At 40.9% G+C, this 26005-nt stretch overlaps 1 protein-coding gene across 1 annotated transcript in view; it reads left to right on the plus strand.

Annotated features, from left to right (window-relative positions):
• Positions 1-26005, plus strand: part of LOC129556201 (ankyrin repeat domain-containing protein 26-like) — a 125378-nt gene that overhangs the window by 47041 nt on the left and 52332 nt on the right. The window contains exons 18-24 of the mRNA XM_088844315.1: positions 8071-8246; positions 9672-9842; positions 11814-11847; positions 14048-14108; positions 14198-14388; positions 23176-23305; positions 23607-23668. Coding sequence (XP_088700441.1) covers positions 8071-8246; positions 9672-9842; positions 11814-11847; positions 14048-14108; positions 14198-14388; positions 23176-23305; positions 23607-23668 — 825 coding nt within the window. The remainder of the gene's footprint in view (positions 1-8070; positions 8247-9671; positions 9843-11813; positions 11848-14047; positions 14109-14197; positions 14389-23175; positions 23306-23606; positions 23669-26005) is intronic.

Below are 26005 nucleotides of genomic sequence, written 5' to 3' on the forward strand. Positions count from 1 at the left end.
GTTTGTGTTTTTTGCCGTTTTTCTTTTCCTGTAGTCGATCTCTGCTCTCATAGTGTTGTGGCCAGAGAAGATACGTGATATATTTTCAGTTTTTAAAATTTGTGGTCCAAGATGCGGTCTATCCTGGAGAATGTTCCATGTGCAGTTGAGAACAAAGTGTATTCTTCTGCATTTGGATGGAAAGTCATGAAGATATCAGTTAGGTCCTTTGGGTCTAATGTTTCATTGAAGTTTTGGGTTTCCTTATTGATTCTCTGTTTGGGTGATCTGTCCATTGGTGTAAGGGGGGTGTTAAAGTGCCCCACTATGACTGTGTTGCTATTGAATTCCCCTCTTATGCCTGTTAGTGTTTGCCTTGTGTATTGAGGTGCTTCTATGTTGGGGGCATAAATATTTCCAATTGTTATGTCTTCTTCTTGGATCGATCCTTTGGTCATTATGTAGTGTCCTTCTTTGTCTCTTATAATATTCTTTATTTGAAAGTCTATGTTGTGTGAAATAAGGATTGCCACACTGGCTTTCTTTTGGTTACCATTCAAATGGAATATCTTTTTCCATCCATTTACTTTCGGTCTGTATGTGTCTCTAGGTCTGAAGCGGGTCTCTTGTGGGCAGTATATATTTGGCTGTTGTTTTTTTATTCATTCATCTATTCCGTATCTTTTGGTTGGTGCATTGAATCCACTTACATTAAAGTAATAATCAATATATACGTTTGTGTTGACATTTTCTGAATTGTTTTGGGTTTGCTTTTGTAGGTCTTTCCTTTCTCTTGTGTTTACTGGCTGTAAATCCCTTTAGTGTTTGTTGTGAGGCTGGTGTGAAAGTGAAAGTCACACAGTCGTGTCCGACTCTTTGTGACCCCATGGAATCCTCTAGGCCAGAATACTGGAGTGGGTAGCCTTTCTCTTCTCCAGGGGATCTTCCCAACCCAGGGATTGAACCCGGCCTCCTGCATTACAGGCAGATTCTGAGCCACAAAGGCTGGTTTGGCAGTGCTCAGTTCTCTTAACTTTTGCTTTGTCTGTAAAGCTTTTGATTTCTCCCTCCATTTTGAATGGGATCTTTTCAAATAGGCTTTCTATTTGTTTCTTATGTCATCAGTTCAGTTCAGTTCAGTCGCTCAGTCGTGTCCGACTCTCCGCGACCCCATGAATCACAGCACGCCAGGCCTCCCTGTCCATCACCAACTCCCGGAGTACACTCAAACTCATGTCCACAGAGTCGGTGATGCCATCCAGCCATCTCATTCTCCGTCGTCCCCTTCTCCTCCCGCCCCCAACCTTTCCCAGCATCAGAGTCTTTTCCAGTGAGTCAACTCGTCTCATGAGGTGGCCAAAGTATTGGAGTTTCAGCTTTAGCATCAGTCCCTCCAATGAACATCCAGGATTGATCTCCTTTAGAATGGACTGGTTGGATCTCCTTGCAGTATAAGGGACTCTCAAGAGTCTTCTCCATAGTAGTACTTTAAACTGCCTCATAATTCCATCCTCACATAAGCATTTCTCTTCGACAAATTAAAACTTGTCTTTTAAGGTCAATTTTAAAAGAGAGTCTTCTTGTCGCGTCTTGAATTGGTGTTTTACAATTAAACCTTTTCATTAAACTTAAAAATGCTTATTATGGTAATACGACCGAAATGAGTATTTGCATATATTTATAACAGTATATTTTTATATCCTTGAAACATGTTGAAATATATAATTGACAATTTTAGCCTCACAGCTTTCTTCCCCTGGTATTGTTTTATTTTCAAAAGTTCAGAATTCTGCCTAGGTTTGCATTAATTATACCAGGTTAGTAGCATGGGGTCGCTGAGGGTCAGACACGACTGAGCGACTTCACTTTCACTTTTCACTTTCACACATTGGAGAAGGAAATGGCAACCCACTCCAGTGTTCTTGCCTGGAGAATCCCAGGGGCGGGGGAGCCTGGTGGGCTTCCATCTGTGGGGTCATACAGAGTCGGACACGACTGAAGTGACTTAGCAGCAGCAGCAGTATCTTTTACAAATAATTATCTTTACAGTATATGTTTTACCTGAATAAGTTTATCTATGTCTAATTCAAGTGTATTTACCCAACTCCTTTCTTCTGAGTCCCTTGCACGCCTGAAAATAATTTATTACACCCCAAACTGAAGGCATTGTCCCTGACGCTTCCCTCATCCCTGACTCTTTGTAAGCTATCCCTTCATCTGTCCTCCCCATCCTAGTAGACAGCATCAGAGCAGGAAAAATCCTGGACTCCAAACTTCCTTGAAAATACCACCTCCAGTCACTCAGGAAGTTCAGTATTTTCTGCCTGCTTATCATTTGTCATATCTTATCAGCATAACTCACTGTCTCCCCTATAATCTTGAAATATTCCTTTCTAGTTTTGCTACCCTGAAGTTCTTTTTTACGTTGGTGCCAGAGTAACCTTTGTAAAATATACTTGTCAATCTTTTCATTCCTCCTGGCTCTGCAGTTTGTTTTAGAATGACTGTTACCATTTTTATTTGGCTGTTTTTAAAGCCAAATTTGCTTTTTAATTCCAGTTTCATGGACACTTTGGGTGATGTACAGCGTCTAGTGTGCTTACTGTCCACTCTGGAGCATTGCTTATAAGTTTTTTTTTAATTATATTTTTAATGCTCTCCTGTAAAATACGGTCATATTTTCTACTTCCTTCAATCTCAGTCTGAATTTGGCTCTAAGGAGTTCATGGTCTGAGCCACTGTCAGCTCCCGGTCTTGATTTTGCTGACTGTATAGAACTTCTCCATCTTTGGCTGCAAAGAATATAATCAACCTGACTTCGGTATTGACCATCTGGTGATGTCCATGTGTAGAATCTTCTCTTCTGTTCTTGGAAGAGGGTGTTTCCTATGACCAGTGCGATCTCTTGGCAGAACTCTATGAGCCTTTGCCCTGCTTCATTCTGTACTCCAAGGCCAAATATCCAAATCGGGAAAGGGGTACATCAAGGCTGTTTATTGTCACCCTGCTTATTTAACTAATACGCAGAGTAGTACATCATGAGAAACTCTGGGCTGGATGAAACACAAGCTGGAATCAAGATTGCCAGGAGAAATATGAATAACTTCAGATATGCAGATGACACCACCCTTATGGCAGAAGGCAAAGAGGAACTGAAGATCGTCTTGATGAAAGTGAAAGAGGAGAGTGAAAAAGTTGGCTTAAAGCTCGACATTTGGAAAACTAAGATCATGGCATCCGGTCCCAACACTTCATGGGAAGTAGATGGGGAAACAGAGGAAACAATGACAAGCTATATTTTCTTGGGCTCCAAAACCACTGCAGATGGTGACTGCAGCCATGAAATTAAAAGACGCTTGCTCCCTGGAAGAAAAGTTATGACCAATCTAGACAGCATATTAAAAAGCAGAGACATTGCTTGGCCAACAAAAGTCCGCCTAGTCAAAGCTATGATTTTTCCAGTAGTCATGTATGGATATGAGAGTTGGACTATAAAGACAGCTGAGCGCCAAAGAATTGATGCTTTTGAACTGTGGTGTTGGAGAAGACTCTTGAGAATCCCGTGAACTGCAAGGAGATCCAACCAGTCCATCCGAAAGGAAATCAGTCCCGAATATTCACTGGAAGGACTGAGGCTGAAGCTGAAACTTTGGCCACCTGATGCGAAGAGCTGACTCATTCGGAAAGACCCTGATGCTGGGAAAGATTGAAGGCAGAAAGAGAAGGGGACGACAGAGGATGAGATGGTTGGATGGCATCACCGACTCAACGGACATGAGTTTGAGTAAACTTTGGGAGTTGGTGATGGTCAGGGAGGCCTGGCGTGCTGCAGTCCATGGTGTCACAGAGAATCGGACACAACTGAATGACTGAACTAAACTGAACTTGCTACTTCCTAGTGCAGTGCAGTCTTTCCCGTCATTTGAATAAAAGCGTGGCACCACCGAAAACAAAATATGTTTGTGATGATGTGATGCCTTTACTTGTTTAGTAGATCCCTGTCACCGGGAGGAAGAAGATGACACCTGCTTTTTCCTGTTTGAACCTGTTCCTCCAGTTTTGTCTCTCTATTCAGTTCCCAGTACCTGTGATCTGGTTTTCCACGTGACTTGTCAACGTTGTTGCGCACCTCATGTGTTGGCTCGGGCCGCCCTTCTAGAAGCCCCTCACCCCCCCGGCTCTGCACTCTCCATCTTCTGAGACACAGCCCTTTGTCACAGCGGTCCTTGAGCTCGCAGGTACACCTGCCTCCTCTCTCCTTGGTGGCCTTCCTGTGCTCTGTCCGCTTCAGCTGCAGAGCTGTCGGAGGATACTCTTCTGCTCTTGTTTGTTTCCGTATGTCTCTGCCTCGAATAGACTATGGGTGCCCGGGATACGCTTGTCAGTCACCTTCAAAGCTTCTTTTCAGTGAAAATAAAATAGACCTTGAAAGTGATGAACTAGATATTGAACCTGTGTTTATCAAAAATGAGGAGAGTTTTTATAATGATTTTGAAAATAAACAAGTAGGGGACCAGGTAGTTACATTTGAAGTGAAAGAAGACCAAGGGTTTGATATGACAATGTCAGACAATATGAGGCAAAAATCCCACTAGTCGGAAGTTAGACATCGGAGAGACACATCAGTCTAGTCTGTGGCTTGTCTGCTCCGGTTAGATGAAAGACGTAACTCAAATAAAACCTCACGGTACTCCTGCAGTCGTTAAAAATATCGATAAGAAAAGCAAACCAATACAGGGCTGGTTCCAGAAGCTACTGCATGCAGATAATTGCAGGGCTAGTGACGATGAAAGCGTGGAACCCGAATTAGAAGATGGGAATTCTTCTCCACCGAAGAGTCACGGAGCAGCCAAAGTGTATCTCAGTGAACAATTGCAGCCAGGTTTTAGAAAAGGCAGAGGCACCAGAGATCAAATTGCCAACATCTGCTGGATCATGGAGAAAGCAAGAGAGTTTCAGAAAAACATCTATTTCTGCTTCATTGACTATGCCAAAGCCTTTGACTGTGTGGATCACAATAAACTGTGGAACATTCTGAAAGAGATGGGAATCCCAGACCACCTGACCTGCCTCTTGAGAAACCTGTATGCAGGTCAGGAAGCAACAGTTAGAACTGGACATGGAACAACAGACTGGTTCCAAATAGGAAAAGGTGTACGTCAAGGTTGTATATTGTCACCTTGCTTATTTAACTTCTATGCAGAGTACATCATGAGGAACGCTGGGCTGGAAGAAGCACAAGCTGGAATCAAGATTGCTGGGAGAAATATCAATAACCTCAGATATGCAGATGACACTACCCTTATGGCAGAAAGTGAAGAGGAACTCAAAAGCCTCTTGATGAAAGTGAAAGAGGAGAGTGAAAAGGTTGGCTTGAAGCTCAACATTCAGAAAACAAAGATCATGGCATCTGGTCCCATCACTTCATGGGCAATAGATGGAAAAACAGTGGAAACAGTGTCAGACTTTATTTTTTTGGGCTCCAAAATCACTGCAGATGCTGATTGCAGCCATGAAATTAAAAGACTCTTGCTCCTTGGAAGGAAAGTTATGACCAACCTTGATAGTATATTAAAAAGCAGAGACATTACTTTGCCAACCAAGGTCCGTCTAGTCAAGGCAATGGTTTTTCCCGTGGTCATGTATGGATGTGAGAGTTGGACTGTGAAGGAAGCTGATCGCCGAAGAATCGATGCTTTTGAACTGTGGTGTTGGAGAAGACTCTTGAGAGTCCCTTATACTGCAAGGAGATCCAACCAGTCCATTCTAGAGGAGATCAGTCCTGGATGTTCATTGGAGGGACTGATGCTAAAGCTGAAGCTGCAATACTTTGGCCACCTCATGCGACGAGTTGACTCACTGGAAAAGACTCTGATGCTGGGAAAGGTTGGGGGCGGGAGGAGAAGGGGACGACGCAGAATGAGATGGCTGGATGGCATCACCGACTCTGTGGACATGAGTTTGAGTGAACTCTGGGAGTTGGTGATGGACAGGGAGGCCTGGCGTGCTGTGATTCATGGGGTCGCGGAGAGTCGGACACGACTGAGCGACTGAACTGAACTGATGCAGAGGTGTAAGAACGCAATAGACATGGTGCAAGTAGTGTTGTTAGCTTCAGAAAAAGAGAACATTCTGCTTCCAAAAGAGGTAGAGGTTCATTTGCTCTTGCTTTGGTTTCTCCCTTTCAGGATGATCTGGTCCATTTCGATTTTCTACTTATGCATAAAGTGGGGTTATCTAAATAGGTACTTGTGTAGAAATAGATTATTTCTGCCATCCAAATAATAGGAATTCAGGAAACTGTTTTCATGGCTTTTGTCCTTCAATCAGTCTAATTCTGTCTCTGTCAGTCTTTCATATGGACTGGGAAACTCATGTAGCTACACACCATGTAACGTCCTGAGCCAGAATAAGCACCGAGGAAAGTGTTTAAGGACAGTGATCAGCTAGGGTTTTGCAGTGTTTTTTTTCTTTTTAACTTTGTTGGCTTAAATATAAGTTGCATTTCCACAGAATGGGAAGAAAGCAGAAACTGCGAGAAGGGACAGAAACACACATTTCCACTAATCTCTTCATTGTGGTTGAATATGCGTGACCTTCTCTGCTTTCCTCAGTCCCTGGGCACTTAGATATCCAACATGGCCACTTCAGGATGTTTGTAATAACCAGTACATGTGCTCCCACCTATGCTTTAATCACCACTCTCAGATGTCTCTTTTGAGAGAGTCCTCTTCACTATGTTGTTTACTAAAATGTAGTAAGTTTTGACATGTGTGATTTTGTCACATAGGTAGTATATGTGTGTGTGAGAGTTGGTCAGTCGTCTCTGATTCTTTGCGACCCCATGGACTGTAGCTGGCCAGGCTCCCCTGTCCATGGATTTCTCCAGGCCAAAATATCATTGGAGTGGATAGCCATTCCCTTCTCCACGGGATCGTCCCAACCCAGGGATCGAGGCCAGGTCTCCTGCATTGAAAGCAGGTTCTTTAACATCTGAGCCACCAGGGAAGCCCAATGGTAGTATCAACCCTCAGTAAAAAAAGAAAAAAAAAAATCAAGTGTTTATCTCCCAAAAAAAAAAAACCACGGAAGTTTGAGTTGCTGTGAGTTATTTCTTTCTTCCATAACAGATTTTTAAACTTGCTTGCTCTTTCGTGTAAGACAAAAAAACAAGAAAATGTAGCTATTCTCCTTTAAAGAAAAAAGAGAATAAACCCTACCCCCAACTTACGAATTAAATTACTTTGGCAAAGTCACGCTTTTCACTTACCTGATTCATTTGAGGAATTCGTTTGGTAATTTTATTGGATTCAAGATTACAGAATTGTATCATCTCTTTGAGTGCCATAAAATGTTAGGGAATGCCACTTTGGGGGCTTTGAACAAATCATTTAACCTTTTTTTATTTTAAAGCTGTTATTGGTAAATAGTGGGGCAAAGGTAGATAGTTATTTCTATCCCCTGTAGCTATAAAATTTGATGGTTATTGAATGTGGAGTTGGGAAGCGTTACTTATATTCCAGAATTCCACACTAACTAAGACCTCCTCAGTTTCATTCTGCTCCTTGTGTTTCGGTAAGCTTTGGTTCGTATATCTCAGTGAACACCATCAGGTTATTGCTATCGCCTGGATCCCAGTGACAAAAGAATTGGAAAAGGCAGTGGGAAAGGAATAGCTTTAGTGCAGAAAGTAGAAAGATTGCTTTCTGTCTCTGAGGCACTAAGGTGTCACATCCTCTACATCTGACTGTTTCATGGAAAATCCAGGTGGAAAAGACCGAAGAGGGCAGATGTTGTGTGTGTTTATGTCTCTATCTCTGCCAGTCAGATGGGGAAGACTGGGTGTGAATAATTGTATCTTATTAAGAAAGCCTTTCTTGAAATTTTGGGAATTTTGTTTCTTTCCCTCAAACAGAAAGAAGCACGTTTTACAAAAATTTCAGTGACTTGTAAGTGATAAAATTAATGTAAGCACAAAAATATCTTTATCACTTAACATCAGGGCAAATGCTGAGTCAAATAATGAATTGAAAACAGAGTCTTTAGAATTAAGTCATAGCAATTGTTCTTAGTGTCAAACTTTCATTAAAGGTTGAAGAAGAAAAGAAGCAGAAAAGTAGTGAAGTGGAAGTATCTGACAACGTGTGCCATGCTGCTGCTGAGAGTCGATGGATTCAGCAGAGAAAGAGTGGAGGAAACCACAAGCAGGAGTTTCCCGCCATACAGAATGAAGGTTCTGATAGGGAAGCCTCTATCAATATGCAACAGTAGGTCATTTGTTATTTTCCCGTAAAATCATTTCTAACTTGAGCTAATGCTTGTGATTGACGAATTTTATATTTTACTAGAGAGACGGTTATTTTGAATCCTCTCATCCTTTAGCCTTAATACTAGTTACTTTGTTAACATACCACCATGTTACAGTAGTAGAGTATTCTGGATTTGACTGCATGCTTGCCTTAAACAGTGTGTTGTATGTTTAAATTTATTTCGTGTCACTAATGAGCATCCTGTCATTTCAGTTTGGGGACTTCTTTCAGCGTTTCTTATGAGGCGGGACTAGTGGTGATGAGCTCCCTCAGGTTTTTTTGGTCTGGGAAAGTTTTTATTTCTCCTTCATCTGAAAGACAGCTTTTCTGGATAGAGCGCTCTTGGTTGGCAGTTTTCTCCTAGCACTTTGAGTGTGTCCATGGATGGAGGCCAAACTGTTGTTGGTGGCAGGAGGACTGACGAGGCACCTGCCTTTCATCCTTGAGGCTGACATCACCCATGTGGGTGGTTTATGAGTAAACTGCCCCCAGCCTCGCTAAATTTGATTTCCTCTTTCATGGTGGATGTGCCACTTGTCATTCTGAAAACCATCTAAATTGTTACTTTTCTCTCTGAGGGTTTTTTTTCTTTTTTAATTTATTTGGCTGCGCTGGGTCTTTGCAGCTGTGGTGCTTGGGCTTCTCATTGTGGTGGCTTCTCTTGATGCTGAGCATGGGCTCTAGGGTGCTGGCTTCAGTGGTTGTGGAGCACAGGATTCATTGCTCCATGGCATGTGCTATCTTCTCTGACCAGGGATCGAACCTGTGCCCCCTGCACTAGCAGGCAGATTCCTCAGCACTGGAGAACCAGGGAAATTCCGAAATTAAACATTACCGTATTTAAAAGCAAAACAAAAAATATAGTGTAAATCTAATTATGGCTCCTATGTCTAAGAATCATTGTGTTTAGCCAGTGGACTCCAGGTTTTCAGTGTCGCCCTTGAGGTTCTTCCCAGTGTCTTTCCAGATGCATCTCTCTACTTTCCTTCATGTGTTTTGTACTTTTCCTTCCAGGTTCCTAGGAAACAACCTAGATGTTGTGTGCCTGACCTGTGTGCTCACATTCTAATCTCCCAGTATAGGAATGATTTCTCACTTTTCTCTTCCTTTTGGCCTCCTCTCTTCACTTCTTCTGTGAATCCTTCCTTATTCCACTTATGACTTTCATATGTCAACTCTTACATATCATATTGTATCATAATTGTATATCTGTGTTTGAAGGAAGAATTTGTTTTCTTGCATATGGTTGGTACTTCGTAACTGTTTTGTGAATTAATTAATGACTTAAGATGGGTAAGAGTTGGAATTTTACAAGAATTGTTTTCTTATTCTTTATTAGTTGAATTATTTGAAAACATTGGCTTTTTTGTGGATTTTTTAAAGTAGCGATCCTGGCGTGCCCAGGAAGGAAATAGAGAAAAAGAACAATGGCAACTGGACACAGGAAGAATGTGTGATCGCACCAATATTTGGAAAGACCGATTCACTGCCTGGTGGTCTGCTGCATGTGAATGGTGAGAGCATTTCGAGGAAAGAGGATCGAGAGGATGGCAGGTAACACGGACAGATTCTTTATTTCTAGGGGAAGAAATATTAGCACTGAATACTTCTTCTGGAAATAGAGCAGCCTAATATAGTATACAGGCCAAGAGAAGAGAATCCTCAACTCTACTGGATGAACACCGCAGAAAGGTTACGGAGAGGACCCGTGCCTTTGGCCGGAAGTCGTTTCAGTAAATAGTCCACTCGGAAGCTGGACTGTAGTGAATACACGGAAACAGCTCCGTAGGGAATATTTACTGGGGCAGGCAATGAAGAACTGGATGGTAATTGAAGAGGAATGTGGAGTTCAAAGGAGTTTCTTGTTTTATATTAAGAGGGGAGCTGGTAGAGTGTGTATGCTGTTGGAAATGAGCCAGCGGAGGAAGTGTTTATTGAGTTTAATCTTGTTTGCATTTCCAATATTAGAAAGCCTATTGATTGTATGACATTATCTTTAAACTATGACAATAAATTAACTGTACATTATTATTATTGTACATGCTTTATTATGTACATATGTACTTCTGTGCATATGTAGTTTTGGGGAAGGGCTTGTTCATTGGCTCTGAAGCATAATATTCTTATGTAAATGAATATGTAGATGATTACTTAAGTTCATTCTATCATACATAGATTTTTAAAAATTATATAATCATGAATTTACAGATATTTAGGTTATACTGAATAGGATTTAATCATTCCTTGATGATTCTAGTTGATAGTATCATCGAGGGTAGCTCTGATTTTGTAAGTACTGTGAAACATCACATCATGTTAACTTCATTCAAAAGGGGAGGATTTTGTTTATTTTCAGTAGAAACAATTAACAATCTTGTACAGTTTATTACTTCGGATGATAAAGATCTAAATGAGAAAAACCATGCTTCCTGTACTGAAAGTGTCCTTAACACATACTGTGTGCTCCACAAGTGTATGTCGGAAGCGTAAAGAAACAGCAGAATGCTTGAATGAATGTGTATTGATGAATTTCTTTACAAAAAGCAAATCTTTATTGAAAGTCGATTTCCAATATTGCCTACATCTAAAGTCTTTTTGTTTTGTTAGAAATAGGTTTATAGATTCAGAATTATCATTTGTAGTTATAGCTAGACATGAGATAATAATATAGATTCATGTGGTATCATATTACTTAAAAAGACTTGACCCGGAGGGAGGATAGGAGGAGGAGGGAGGTGGGAGGGGGGTTCAAGAAGGGGAACACATGTACACCCGGGGCGGGTTCATATCAATGTATGGCAAAACCAATATAATATTGTAAAGTAATTAGCCTCCAAAAAAAAAAAAAAAAGTTCAAGCTCAAGCCAATTAAATAAATAAATAAAAAGAATTTTCAGTATCACTTTCTGAGCATATTTTGGAACAGCAGCATTCAGGCCAGATTTCCTGGGTTTGAATTCGGGGGTGTTGGTGAACTGCTGTGTGGTCTTGGGCAAGTGCCTCAGCCTTTCTTTGCTCCATTTCTTCCTAGCTAAAAGATCTAATATATTACCTATCTCCCAGAATGACCGTGAGGCTTAAAATGCCTTTAAGGCACGTCAAATGCTTGTAATAATGCATAGCCATTGCATAATAAGCCCTCAAAAAGCTAATAACATCGTGATAAAAAATGGGTTTCTTTCTTATAAGGACTTAGGGAATACTTCCGAGATAGGTTTTATTGCCATAAAAGTCAGTTCTTATTAAAAATGACAACTGCAAAACACCCCTGGTATACTGCTTCTATCACATAACGCGAGTAATGTTAGGATTTTCCTTTTCCTTTGATCTAAATTTAATGTTTTATTAATATTACAGATACATTTTCTTTGTCCTTTAATGCCACTCTTTTTTATTGTTTCATCCTTTTATAGAAATTACTTATGAATGCAAGGATGTCATATAAAACACAAACGTTTAGTTATTGCTTATGTTTTTGAGTTATTAAATTTTAGCCTGAAAAGAATCATTTGTTTTTTTTTTTAGGCCTGTAAGGAAAACAGCAAATGGAAAGAAGAAGGTATAGTAAAATGAAAAAAATTAACTTTAACATATATTATTCTCTAAAAAATACTTCGTAAAAGGAATAGTGGCAAAATAGAAAATCTTCCTTTGTTGAAGAGACATTTACTTTGAAAACATAATTTAGAAACTCTGTTGATGAAGTTATCCTTTTGATAAAAACCTGTTCTTTTAAGAAGCCTCTGCTTTTGCTTTGAGAAAGGGATTTATCACCTTTGTACACTGGGTGTATTTTATACATATTTTAAGGACATTGTGAAACAGTATTGTTCATGTGTAGGTCAAAGAACAAAGTGATCACCTGAATTCCCTTGATGATTTAACTCAGTCATCTGAAACTGCTTCCGAGGATGGCGCCATGCTTTCCTCTAAAAATTCCCCGTTGCCATCTGGCAGGTGGCTGAGGGTCGTGGACCCCTCCCTCTGTGCCCGTCAGCCCTCCAGTCCACCTGCCCCGTGAACAGCTCAGAGCTGGCTCCAGCTTTCCCAGCTGAGTTCTCCCTCACAGTAGAGTCCTCCAGGCCGGGTGTGGTTAACTGGCATCCTGGAGAGGTGCAGGAATGCTCCCCGTGGACTTTCTCCAGCAGTTGGTAGAAGCCAGACACTCTTGAAGTTGATTGTCCTTCATTCTGCAGAGTTCTCGAGTGGCATCTCAGAGCAGAGGAATTCACTGCCCCAACCGATGTCCCTCTCAAACACGGCCTGGGTCCCATCCCCGAGGTCCTGGCCGCAGATCTGCCACAACGAAAAGCTCTCGGGAAGAACTGGGAAAGTAGTTATGTTGAGGAAGGAGGTCCTGCATAACAAGGAAATAAAGAAGAACTACGTGAAAAGCAAAGGGTTACAGTATTTTTGTCAGTGTCCACCAAATGTGAGATGAGAATTTTAGGGTAAAATTTTTGACCTTTTTAGCCCCATCTTGTGTTCCATTAAATGTTTCTTTTCAAGCCATATGTCCTCCTCAGAATTTTGATTACCAGTTCTTTTCCCAGTGAATGGTTAGGAATATTTGTTAATCAATTTTTCTCTCTCTCAAGTAATACTTTACAACATTCAGGTACTGACTGATGACCATGTGGGGCTAATCGAGTGCCATTGTTTATCGTGGCAAAATTCAACTCTGATGCGGTAGTGTTTATAAACAAAAAGTTTCAGAGTAATACAGATCGGTGTACTAGGGCTATATTATGAACCAAAGCCTCTGTCTTAAATATGTTTTATATAAATGTATGTTGATATTTTCATAAAACTTGAAGAACATTATAGATGCATAATTTATATATTAATAAAAGCATATAAAATAGAGGCTTTGTTCATAGTATATCCTTAGGAAACCTGATATATTACTGATCTGTTGTATATGGATTTTAAATGTATGTGTTTTTCCACAAACCTTGTTATACTTTTTTTTTTTCCCTAAGTTTGTACTTGACTAGGAATGTCTCTCTGTTTCTTTTCCCTCCTCCACTTTTTTTTTTAACTGTTAACCTCATTTTTCCTTGCAGAATACTTTTCTTCAGGGTCTGTTCTTTCCGTCCATCTCTCTCTGCGTCTATTGTGGACATGTTTGATTACGGCGTTCTGTTTAGTGTTTGTGGCTTTCATTCGTGATCATTTCCCTACAGGTTTACTCTTGTTTTTTTTTTTTTTTTTCCCTTTTTCTTCGAAGGAGCCGAATGGAAACAATCATTTGTCTTTAGTTGTTTAACAAACAGAATAGAAGCAGCGTATCCTGTTTGCGCTTGTAACCTATCTAAATAAGGTTCTACTGAAATCTAAACTTTCATATTTGCTTTCCCAAGTGATAATTCATGCATATAGAAATCATGCAAGCAAATTTCGAAATGTAGCAATTAATTTAAATGCCTTAGTTTTTCAATAGTACTCTAAACTACTCCCAGGGATAAATTTTTTTTCTACAACAGTTTGGCAGAGCAAATAATCTAGTGGGTGTCATGGTATTTGTCCAGCAGTCAGTTAGGGGTAAGGAGAGGAACATCCGGGGCTTCTGATGTCATCTGTCACAGTGCTTACCCCATGAGAAGGACAGTCAGTGGCAGAACTGGGGTTTGAATCCACATCTGAATGACTGCAGAGCCTGTGCTCTTTGTGTTCGATCAGAGAGGAATGGGGGAGGTTATAATTCTTTTATCCGAGTTGATACTTGTCATTCTTCAAGCTCTTATTTTCTTCTCCAGCATGTCCCGAAATCAAACTTAGCAAGGCTAACGGAGGCTTTGCAGCAATTCAAGAGAAACAGTAAGTTATTTGAAGACTGTCGTCCTGGTGTTCTTCCCTGATTTGAAACGACCCAGGTTCTCATGTACTTTCTGCTTTCACTGTATTAGAATGTGGCATTGTGAGGCCAGGGAGTACCACCTTCTCTGAGGACAAGAATTCTGATCGTGAAATTGGAGACGTGGTTGAAACCTTTCCCAAAACATCACCTGGAGTCCAGGGCTTCTCGCATCCTGCCTTCCCAAGGCCTGAGCCTCTTCCAGAACCACTCAGGACTCCCGCAGGCCTTGGTCTAGCAAAGGTTAGTTGTTTTGTTTTTAACTCTGTTTCCCCTGTACTTTCTCACACACCGTTCCCTTCATCCTTATGATGACAAAAAGGATCCCACCGCGGAAATGGAAGACTTCAAAGTCATGATACGAAATGATGTGATAAGAGCAACATATCTGCATGATTCCGATTTATAAATGTTGGCATACTAAGTATGCCATTATGAAAGAAACAAATTACAAAGCGATTAGGAAAAACAGCTAGATGAATATGAAGCTGGGAGGGCGATGAAGGGGAAGAATTCATTTAAGAAAGATAAGATGAATAGGAGATGGAATGAAGGTCACGATGAAACAGATTATTTTAGAAACACAACCGAAATAGTGGGGGTAAGTCGGATGAGGTACTCTATGTTATAAATATGAGATGAGTTATTTCCAGTTCCACTTAGGAGAAAGTGAGGTTGTGAAAACTCAGTACTTATACTCTTCTGAATGGCATATAGCTGATTTTTGTGAAGAACTGAAAGAACGTTTGCTCCTTAGCTGTTTTGGTGGTTGTCTTTGAGGCTGATGGTTGTCTCTGTTTTTTTCTTTCATTGAAGTGTAGTCATTTACAATACTGTGTTAGTTTCAGGTGTATAGCAATGTGACTTGGTTACGCTTGTATATGTATATATCTATATTGAATATGGTTCCCTCTGGAAGTTCATTTCAATTTGAAGTGAGTTCTGTTTTTAAAAGAATTCTCACTTTGAAACTAATGAAGCGATGTCTTCTATTTAATCTAGCAAAACGTTAATTCATACGCAGTTCTAGATGAGCTCTGTTTTAGGCCTTAGCAGATAAATTAAGAAGTTGTGGCCCTTCTGTTTCTTGTGGTTGCTAACTTAGTGTTTGATACATACTTAATGTACTTAACTAATTTATCTTCCGGTTTGGTATAATCTTGATGGAGGTTTTGGATCTTTTTGAAAATAAAGGGGAAATAAGTAAGCATTTTATCTTGTCTTTTATTGAAATTTTAATTTATAATTATATACATGAGATTCTTAAACTCTCTTCATGACATGAGACAATGTAAGCTGCAACAGTCTTAAAGAAAAGATGTCGAACGTCCCCCCGCGCCCCTCCCGCCGAGAGATTCTGATTTATCTTTTCCTAATATCTGCAAGTCATGGGCAATTACACCCATTAAATGAATGAAATCACAATTCATGATTTTTTTCTTATGTAGACTACTTGTTATAAAATCATAAGCAAAGAAGCATTACCAACAGACTTTGTAAAATTATCTCAGAAAGATAATGTTTTACTTTTTAAAATATCTCTAGTAATGTGTATATTCCATTTTAAGAATTTTATTACAGAATAAAATTTAAAGAAGTTTATTTTTAAGGAGTAATTTTTTAAGTTAAGAAGTTATTTTTAAGTTAGGTTTCAGTTTTAAGAAACTTTATTAGCTTCAGTATTTATAGGTGTTAAATTAGCATGTCAGTTCTTTGTTATGCATGTTAAACTGAAATGCAAATTGTTCCATATCTAAAACTCAGCCATCGTGGTTGCTTGATTTTCTCAGCTCATTTGTTCTTTCCTGATGTGACTATTTTACCCTGATTGATAATCATAGATGTATGTGAAAACTTTTAAATCTCCGACTTGGATAATCGTAGTTTTACTAATTTTCGTACATCCAAATTGTTGCTTCAGTCTTTATCTGCCGTTGCAGAAGGCATAGATAGAAAATCAGAGCCGTTAGTGTGCCGTTTACAGGGAAATAAGAAGAAAACGACGAAATTTTCAAATAAATGGGGTTTTTGGAAAATGTATTTATTTTTTAATTGAAGGATAATCGCTTTACAGAATTTTGTTGTTTTCTGTCCGACATCAACAAGGATCAGCCATAGGTACACCCAATGTCCCCTTCCTCCCAAACCCTCCTCCCATCTGCCTCCCCATCCCACGCTTCTAGATCGTCACAGAGTCCCTTTCTGAGTTCCCTGGGCCATACAGCAAATTCCCATTGGCTGTCTATTTTACATATGGAATTGTAAGTTTCCATGTTACTCTTTCCATCCATCTCACCCTCTCCCTCCCCCCCTCCCCCCATGTCCGTAAGTCTGTTCTCCATGTCTGTTTCTCCATTGCTGCCCAGGAAATAAATTCATCGGTACCTTTGTAGATTCAGAATTTTTGTAGATTCCATATCTGTGCGAAATAGTATATGATATTTATATTTCTCTTTCCGACTTGCTTCACTCCGGAGAATAGGCTCTAGGTTTGCCAACCTCGTTAGAACTGACTCAAGTGTGTTTCTCTTTATGGCTGAGTAATATTCCATTGTGGACCTTGTTCTAGTTCTGTGAAAAATGCCATTGGCAATTTGAAAGTGATCACACTGAATCTGTAGATTGCATTTGGTAGTATAGTCATTTTCACACTATTCATTCTTCCTACCCGGGAATCTGGAATCTCTCTCCACCTGTTTATGTCGCCTTTCTTATCTTTCCTCGGTGTCTTAGAATTTTCCGTAGACAGGTCTTTTGTCTCCTTAGGTAGGTTTATTACTAGATATTTTATTCCTTTTGTTTCAGTGGTGAATGGGACTGGCTCATTAATTTCACTTTCTGAGTTTCCATTGTTCGTATATAGGAATTCAAGTGATCTCTGTGTATGGACCTTGTATCGTACAACTTTGCTAAATTCATTGTTTAGCTCTAGTAATTTTCTTTTACTAGAAAATAGATAGTTTCTTTTGGGTTTTCTACGTGTAGTACCATGTCATTTGCAAAAGTGAGAGTTTTACTTCCTTCTTTTCAGATCTGGATTCCTTTTCTTTCTTTTTCTTCTCTGATTGCCATAGCTAGGACTTCCAAAACCATGCTGAGTAATGGTGGTGAGAATGGACAGCTGTTGTCTTGTTCCTGATCTTAGAGGGAATGCTTTTCATTTTTCCTCATTGAGAATAGTGTTTGCCGTGGGTTTATCCTATATGGCCTTTACTATGTTGGCGTAGGTTCCTCCTGTGTCCATTTTCTCGAGCGCTTTTGTCATAAACAGGTGCTGAATTGTGTCAAAGGCTTTTTCTGCCTCTGTTGAGATGATCATATGGTTCTTAGTTTTCAGTTTGTTAAGATGGTGCATCACATTGAAATTGGTTTGTGTATATTGAAGAATCCTTGCATCCCTGGCATAAGGCCGAATTGATCATGGTGTATGAGCTATGGAATGTGTTGTTGAATTGTGTTTGCTGGAATTTTGTTGAGGATTTTTACATCTGTGTTTGTCACTGATATTGGCCTGTAATTTTCTTTTTTTGGGTTGTCTCTGCCTTGTTTTGGTATCAAGGTGATTGTGGCCTCATAGAATGAGTTTGGAAGTGTTCCTTCCTCTGCAGTGTTTTGGAAGAGTTTCAGAAAACTAGGCATTAGCTCTTCTCTAAATGTTTGATAAAATTCCCCTGTGAAGCTATCTGGCCCTGGGCTTTTGTTTTTGGGAGATTTTGGATAACACCTTCCATTTCGGTGTTTGTAATTGGCTTGCTTGTAATTTTTATTTCTCCCTGATTCAGTTTTGGGGGCTTGAACTTTTCTAAGAATCTGTCCCTTTCCTCTCAGTTGTTTCTCTTATTAGCATATTGTTGCTCATAACATTCTCTTATGATCCTCTTCATTTCTGTGTTGTCTGTTGTAACCTCTCCTTTTTCATCTCTAATCTTGTCAATTTGATTTTTCTCCCTTCTGTTCTTGATGAGCCTGGCGAGTGGTTTGTCCATTTTGCTTATCTTCGCAAAGAACCAGTATTTCGTCTGATTAATCTTTGCTATGGTTTCCTTCATTTTCTTTTTCATTTATTTCTGCTCTGATCTGTACCATTTCTTTGCTTTGGCTGACTTTGGGGGGTTTTGGTTCTTTTTCCAGCTGCTTTAAATGTAGAGTGTTGCCTGTTCAATGCTTTTCTTGTCCTTGAGGTAGGATTGTGCTGCTCTCGACTTCTCTCTTCAGATCAGTTCAGTTCAGTTCAGTCGCTCAGTCGTGTCCGACTCTTTGCGACCCCAGGAATCACAGCACGCCAGGCCTCCCTGTCCATCACCAACTTGAGTGACTCCTGTTCACTCAAACTCATGTCCATCGAGTCGGTGATGCCATCCAGCCATCTCATTCTCTGTCGTCCCCGTCTCCTCCCGCCCCCAATCCCTTCCAGCATCAGAGTCTTTTCCAGTGAGTCAACTCGTCGCATGAGGTGGCCAAAGTATTGGAGTTTCAGCTTTAGCATCGGTCCTTCCAATGAACACCCAGGATTGATCTCCTTTAGAATGGACTGGTTGGATCTCCTTGCAGTCCAAGGGACTCTCAAGAGTCTTCTCCAGCACCACAGTTCAAAAGCATCAATTCTTCGGCGATCAGCCTTCTTCACAGTCCAACTCTCACACCCATACACGACCACGGGAAAAACCATAGCCTTGACTAGACGGACCTTGGTTGGCAAAGTAATGTCTCTGCTTTTTAATATACTATCCAGGTTGGTCTTAGAAGTGCTTTTACTGAATCCCGTAGGTTTTGGGTGGTCGTGTTTTTGTTGTCATTTGTTTCTAGGAATCTTCCGATTTCCCTTCTTATTTCTTCAATAACCTTTTCGTTATTTAGTAATGAATTGTTTAATCGCCATGAGTTTGTGTTTTTTGCCGTTTTTCTTTTCCTGTAGTCGATCTCTGCTCTCATAGTGTTGTGGCCAGAGAAGATACGTGATATATTTTCAGTTTTTAAAATTTGTGGTCCAAGATGCGGTCTATCCTGGAGAATGTTCCATGTGCAGTTGAGAACAAAGTGTATTCTTCTGCATTTGGATGGAAAGTCATGAAGATATCAGTTAGGTCCTTTGGGTCTAATGTTTCATTGAAGTTTTGGGTTTCCTTATTGATTCTCTGTTTGGGTGATCTGTCCATTGGTGTAAGGGGGGTGTTAAAGTGCCCCACTATGACTGTGTTGCTATTGAATTCCCCTCTTATGCCTGTTAGTGTTTGCCTTGTGTATTGAGGTGCTTCTATGTTGGGGGCATAAATATTTCCAATTGTTATGTCTTCTTCTTGGATCGATCCTTTGGTCATTATGTAGTGTCCTTCTTTGTCTCTTATAATATTCTTTATTTGAAAGTCTATGTTGTGTGAAATAAGGATTGCCACACTGGCTTTCTTTTGGTTACCATTCAAATGGAATATCTTTTTCCATCCATTTACTTTCGGTCTGTATGTGTCTCTAGGTCTGAAGCGGGTCTCTTGTGGGCAGTATATATTTGGCTGTTGTTTTTTTATTCATTCATCTATTCCGTATCTTTTGGTTGGTGCATTGAATCCACTTACATTAAAGTAATAATCAATATATACGTTCGTGTTGACATTTTCTGAATTGTTTTGGGTTTGCTTTTGTAGGTCTTTCCTTTCTCTTGTGTTTACTGGCTGTAAATCCCTTTAGTGTTTGTTGTGAGGCTGGTGTGAAAGTGAAAGTCACACAGTCGTGTCCGACTCTTTGTGACCCCATGGAATCCTCTAGGCCAGAATACTGGAGTGGGTAGCCTTTCTCTTCTCCAGGGGATCTTCCCAACCCAGGGATTGAACCCGGCCTCCTGCATTACAGGCAGATTCTGAGCCACAAAGGCTGGTTTGGCAGTGCTCAGTTCTCTTAACTTTTGCTTTGTCTGTAAAGCTTTTGATTTCTCCCTCCATTTTGAATGGGATCTTTTCAAATAGGCTTTCTATTTCTTTCTTATGTCATAGTAGTACTTTAAACTGCCTCATAATTCCATCCTCACATAAGCATTTCTCTTCGACAAATTAAAACTTGTCTTTTAAGGTCAATTTTAAAAGAGAGTCTTCTTGTCGCGTCTTGAATTGGTGTTTTACAATTAAACCTTTTCATTAAACTTAAAAATGCTTATTATGGTAATACGACCGAAATGAGTATTTGCATATATTTATAACAGTATATTTTTATATCCTTGAAACATGTTGAAATATATAATTGACAATTTTAGCCTCACAGCTTTCTTCCCCTGGTATTGTTTTATTTTCAAAAGTTCAGAATTCTGCCTAGGTTTGCATTAATTATACCAGGTTAGTAGCATGGGGTCGCTGAGGGTCAGACACGACTGAGCGACTTCACTTTCACTTTTCACTTTCACACATTGGAGAAGGAAATGGCAACCCACTCCAGTGTTCTTGCCTGGAGAATCCCAGGGGCGGGGGAGCCTGGTGGGCTTCCATCTGTGGGGTCACACAGAGTCAGACACGACTGAAGTGACTTAGCAGCAGCAGCAGTATCTTTTACAAATAATTATCTTTACAGTATATGTTTTACCTGAATAAGTTTATCTATGTCTAATTCAAGTGTATTTACCCAACTCCTTTCTTCTGAGTCCCTTGCATGCCTGAAAATAATTTATTACACCCCAAACTGAAGGCATTGTCCCTGACGCTTCCCTCATCCCTGACTCTTTGTAAGCTATCCCTTCATCTGTCCTCCCCATCCTAGTAGACAGCATCAGAGCAGGAAAAATCCTGGACTCCAAACTTCCTTGAAAATACCACCTCCAGTCACTCAGGAAGTTCAGTATTTTCTGCCTGCTTATCATTTGTCATATCTTATCAGCATAACTCACTGTCTCCCCTATAATCTTGAAATATTCCTTTCTAGTTTTGCTACCCTGAAGTTCTTTTTTACGTTGGTGCCAGAGTAACCTTTGTAAAATATACTTGTCAATCTTTTCATTCCTCCTGGCTCTGCAGTTTGTTTTAGAATGACTGTTACCATTTTTATTTGGCTGTTTTTAAAGCCAAATTTGCTTTTTAATTCCAGTTTCATGGACACTTTGGGTGATGTACAGCGTCTAGTGTGCTTACTGTCCACTCTGGAGCATTGCTTATAAGTTTTTTTAAATTGTATTTTTAATGCTCTCCTGTAAAATACGGTCATATTTTCTACTTCCTTCAATCTCAGTCTGAATTTGGCTCTAAGGAGTTCATGGTCTGAGCCACAGTCAGCTCCCGGTCTTGATTTTGCTGACTGTATAGAACTTCTCCATCTTTGGCTGCAAAGAATATAATCAACCTGACTTCGGTATTGACCATCTGGTGATGTCCATGTGTAGAATCTTCTCTTCTGTTCTTGGAAGAGGGTGTTTGCCATGACCGATGCGATCTCTTGGCAGAACTCTATGAGCCTTTGCCCTGCTTCATTCTGTACTCCAAGGCCAAATATCCAAATCGGGAAAGGGGTACATCAAGGCTGTTTATTGTCACCCTGCTTATTTAACTAATACGCAGAGTAGTACATCATGAGAAACTCTGGGCTGGATGAAACACAAGCTGGAATCAAGATTGCCAGGAGAAATATGAATAACTTCAGATATGCAGATGACACCACCCTTATGGCAGAAGGCAAAGAGGAACTGAAGATCGTCTTGATGAAAGTGAAAGAGGAGAGTGAAAAAGCTGGCTTAAAACTCGACATTCGGAAAAGTAAGATCATGGCATCCGGTCCCAACACTTCATGGGAAGTAGAGAGTAAACAGTGGAAACAATGACAAGCTATATTTTCTAGCGCTCCAAAACCACTGCAGATGGTGACTGCAGCCATGAAATTAAAAGACGCTTGCTCCCTGGAAGAAAAGTTATGACCAATCTAGACAGCATATTAAAAAGCAGAGACATTACTTGGCCAACAAAAGTCCGTCTAGTCAAAGCTATGATTTTTCCAGTAGTCATGTATGGATATGAGAGTTGGACTGTAAAGACAGCTGAGCGCCAAAGAATTGATGCTTTTGAACTGTGGTGTTGGAGAAGACTCTTGAGAGTCCTGTGAACTGCAAGGAGATCCAACCAGTCCATCCGAAAGGAAATCAGTCCCGAATATTCATTGGAAGGACTGAGGCTGAAGCTGAAACTTTGGCCACCTGATGCGAAGAGCTGACTCATTCGGAAAGACCCTGATGCTGGGAAATATTGAAGGCAAGAAGAGAAGGGGACAACAGAGGATGAGATGGTTGGATGGCATCACCGACTCAACGGACATGAGTTTGAGTAAACTTTGGGAGTTGGCGATGGTCAGGGAGGCCTGGCGTGCTGCAGTCCATGGTGTCACAGAGAATCGGACACAACTGAACGACTGAACTAAACTGAACTTGCTACTTCCTAGTGCTGTCCAGTCTTTCCCGTCATTTGAATAAAAGCGTGGCACCACCGAAAACAAAATATGTTTGTGATGATGTGATGCCTGTACTTGTTTAGTAGATCCCTGTCACCAGAAGGAAGAAGATGACACGTGCTTTTTTCCTGTTTGAACCTGTTCCTCCAGTTTTGTCTCTCTATTCAGTTCCCAGTACCTGTGATCTGGTTTTCCACGTGACTTGTTAACGTTGTTGCGCACCTCATGTGTTGGCTCGGGCCGCCCTTCTAGAAGCCCCTCACCCCCCCCCGCTCTGCACTCTCCATCTTCTGAGACACAGCCCTTTGTCACAGCGGTCCTTGAGCTCGCAGGTACACCTGCCTCCTCTCTCCTTGGTGGCCTTCCTGTGCTCTGTCCGCTTCAGCTGCAGAGCTGTTGGAGGATACTCTTCTGCTCTTGTTTGTTTCCATATGTCTCTGGCTCGCCTAGACACAGAGCAGAATCCCTCTTTTCTTTACAGTTCTAACTTCTCCCAGGACACCCTACAGGACGTCGTAGACACAGTGATTGTTTGTCGTCTCACTGACGGGGTGAAGGACCAAACGAATGAATATGTTTTCTGAAGCTGGGTTTTTGTTTTATGTTGTCTTGTTTTTACAGGAAGGAGCCACAAAGCCAGAACTTGTTGAAAAAGAAAGTGATGCTGATATTATTGAAAGAGCTCCCCAAGAGCAAGCAAATCATGACCATTTGACTTCTGTTGATAGAGCACACAAAAATAATAGAAGTGGTAAGTCAGTGAATGCCTGTGAATGTTTTCTGTACTTAAAAGCAAATATAAAGACATGTAAAGGGTATAGATCCAAATGCGATATCGATTTCATTTTAAGTACATTTGTTTTGCTCTTTTTCTTCAGAAGTGTCCCACCTACTACCACGTTTTTCTTCCTGAAAATGCTTCAACCCTCTGAAATTCTTTTCCACTGCTTGATTTTATGGGAATATTTGTGGATAGAGATAGACTTATACGTTTCTTTAAAATTCGTAGCAGTGACTGTTGTCATTAATGTATCTGTGACTGCATTTTACAGACATGATGTCAGCCGTAGGACTGGGAGGCGAGAAAGATATAGAATCACCTTGGGATTCTGAGGTACTGTCTTCTATTATTATTTTGAAATGTAAGCCCTGAATAATGTAAGAACATGAAAACGGGAGATGCTGTGACTTTCTCACCTTTGCATTGCCCCATCGAAACTCTTTTCTTACTTTTAACCTATCTTAAGTAAAATACTTCTGTGCTAAATATTAGCACATAGTGCACTTTTGTTCATTTGCAAGATTCACCTAATGAAGTCAGCGTAGTACAGAAACCAAGGCTTAGAGATCATAAGGAATCCGTTGAAGTTACATTTATTTGAAAATTGAAACACTATTTCAGGTCAGTCCATGGCCAAATGTTTCTTTGTTTTATATCTCTGTGTGTGTATGTGTGTTGCCTCTTTTTTAGTGTGTGTGTGTGTGTGTGTGTGGCCTCTTTGTAGATTCTTTCCCATATGGGCCATTGCGGAATGTTGAGTAGCATTCCCTGTGCTATACAGTAGGTCCTCATTAGTTATCTATTTCATACACAATAGTCTTCAGTGTGTGTCTGTCAGTCCAAGTCTCCCAACCAAATGTATGGACATGTGCACGTGTAAAACTGCCAGAGAGGGTCGGAGAGAAACAGGTCGAAATGTGGTTTTTTATCACTTGGACCTTGAAAGATAGTGCTTGACACTGGAAAGTGTTACTGTGTGTGGATTGTCAGGTTAACCTGGAAGAAATATTTCAAGAGAAGCAAAAGCAAGAGAAGGCAATGGCAAGCCACTCCAGTACTCTTGCCTGGAAAATCCCATGGATGGAGCAGCCTGGTAGGCTGCAGTCCGTGGGGTCGCTAAGGGTCGGACACGACTGAGCGACTTCACTTTCACTTTTCACTTTCACACATTGGAGAAGGAAATGGCAACCCACTCCAGTGTTCTTGCTTGGAGAATCCCAGGGACGGGGGAGCCTGGTGGGCTTCCATCTATGGGGTCACACAGAGTCGGACACGACTGAAGTGACTTAGCAGCAGTAATAAATATGTGGGGTTATAATAACAGCAGTTGCTTTAGCAATGTTTTAATAAGTACACACCATTTTGGATTGTTTAAGTAGCAAGGGGACTTCCCTGGTGGCTCAGTTGGCAAAGCATCTGCCTACAATGTTTTAGACGAAGGTTCAATCCCTGGGTCGGGAAGATCCCCTGGAAAAGGAAATGGCAACCCACTCCAGTACTCTTGCCTGGAAAATCCCATGGATGGAGGAGCTAGGCAGGCTACTGGGGTCGCAAAGAGTCGGACACGACTGAAGTGACTTAGCAGCAGCAGCAGCAGCAGAACATAGGATAACTGAATGTAGGGGCTTGCTGGGTAGCTCAGCTGGTAGAGAATCTGCCTGCAATGCAGGAGTCCCCGGTTCAACTCCCGGGTTGGGAAATTTCCCTGGAGAAGGGATGGGGTACCCACTCCAGAATTGTTGGGCTTCCCTGGTGGCTCAGACAGTGAGGAATCCGCCTGCAGTGTGGGAGACCTGGGTTCGATCCCTGGGTTGGGAAGGCATGGGTTGAGGAGGGTGTGGCAACCCACCGAAGTCTTCTTGCTTGGAGAACCCCCATAGACAGAGGAGCCTGGTGGGCTACAGTCCTTGGGGTCGCAAAGAGTCAGACAGGACTTAGCACACACATAACTGGATGTAAGCAGGTAATATGTATTGATGTATAACACTATCATAATATATAATTTGCATTAAAATTTAGAAATTGGTTCCTCTTTCTGATTAGTGTTAATTGATTTTGGCTCTTGGTCATAGAAAGTTTATCTGTTCTCCAGATATTAGTCCTTAAAACAGAAAACCAAAAACCTTCATGTAAGGGCGGACCTCAGTGGCCATTTTGACCTCTTCTCCTTCCCCCCTTCCCTTTTTCCCGCTGGCGGAAAAAACGCTGACTTTTGTAGTCTGTTCCCTCATTCCCTCCCCCGTTGCTGGAGTGTCCTTGATATAGCGGTTCCTGGTAGAAATCAACCCTCTCCTAACCTCCCCCTCCTGTCGAGAAACAGCATTCTGCCCAGAAACAGCAAAATCTATTTCACTGCATCAGCCCAACCTTGAGCAGACCGGACAACCAACCCAGTCTTGCCACCCCAGCTAAGTGACCTATGAGGCACCACCACTCCAAATCTTGCCTTATCCGGGAAAAATTTCGCTGTTTCTTCCTGTAACGCTATATAAGCTGCCTCTTGCCTTTGTTCGGGTGCGGACTTCCTCGACCTCACTTGCTTGGGTCCGGGAACCTCGCCAGGGAGCGCCTTGCCATGAAAGCTTGTTAAATCATCTGTTTGGTGTCTGAATTCTTTTATCTAACATCATTGGGCCGTTTTGACCTTACACTTAACAGACGTGCTCTAGG

The sequence above is a fragment of the Moschus berezovskii genome, chromosome 15 (assembly GCF_049115385.1).
Source record: "Moschus berezovskii isolate FMDL1 chromosome 15, NW_MosBer_1.0, whole genome shotgun sequence".
In the NCBI taxonomy this organism is placed as follows: domain Eukaryota; kingdom Metazoa; phylum Chordata; class Mammalia; order Artiodactyla; family Moschidae; genus Moschus; species Moschus berezovskii.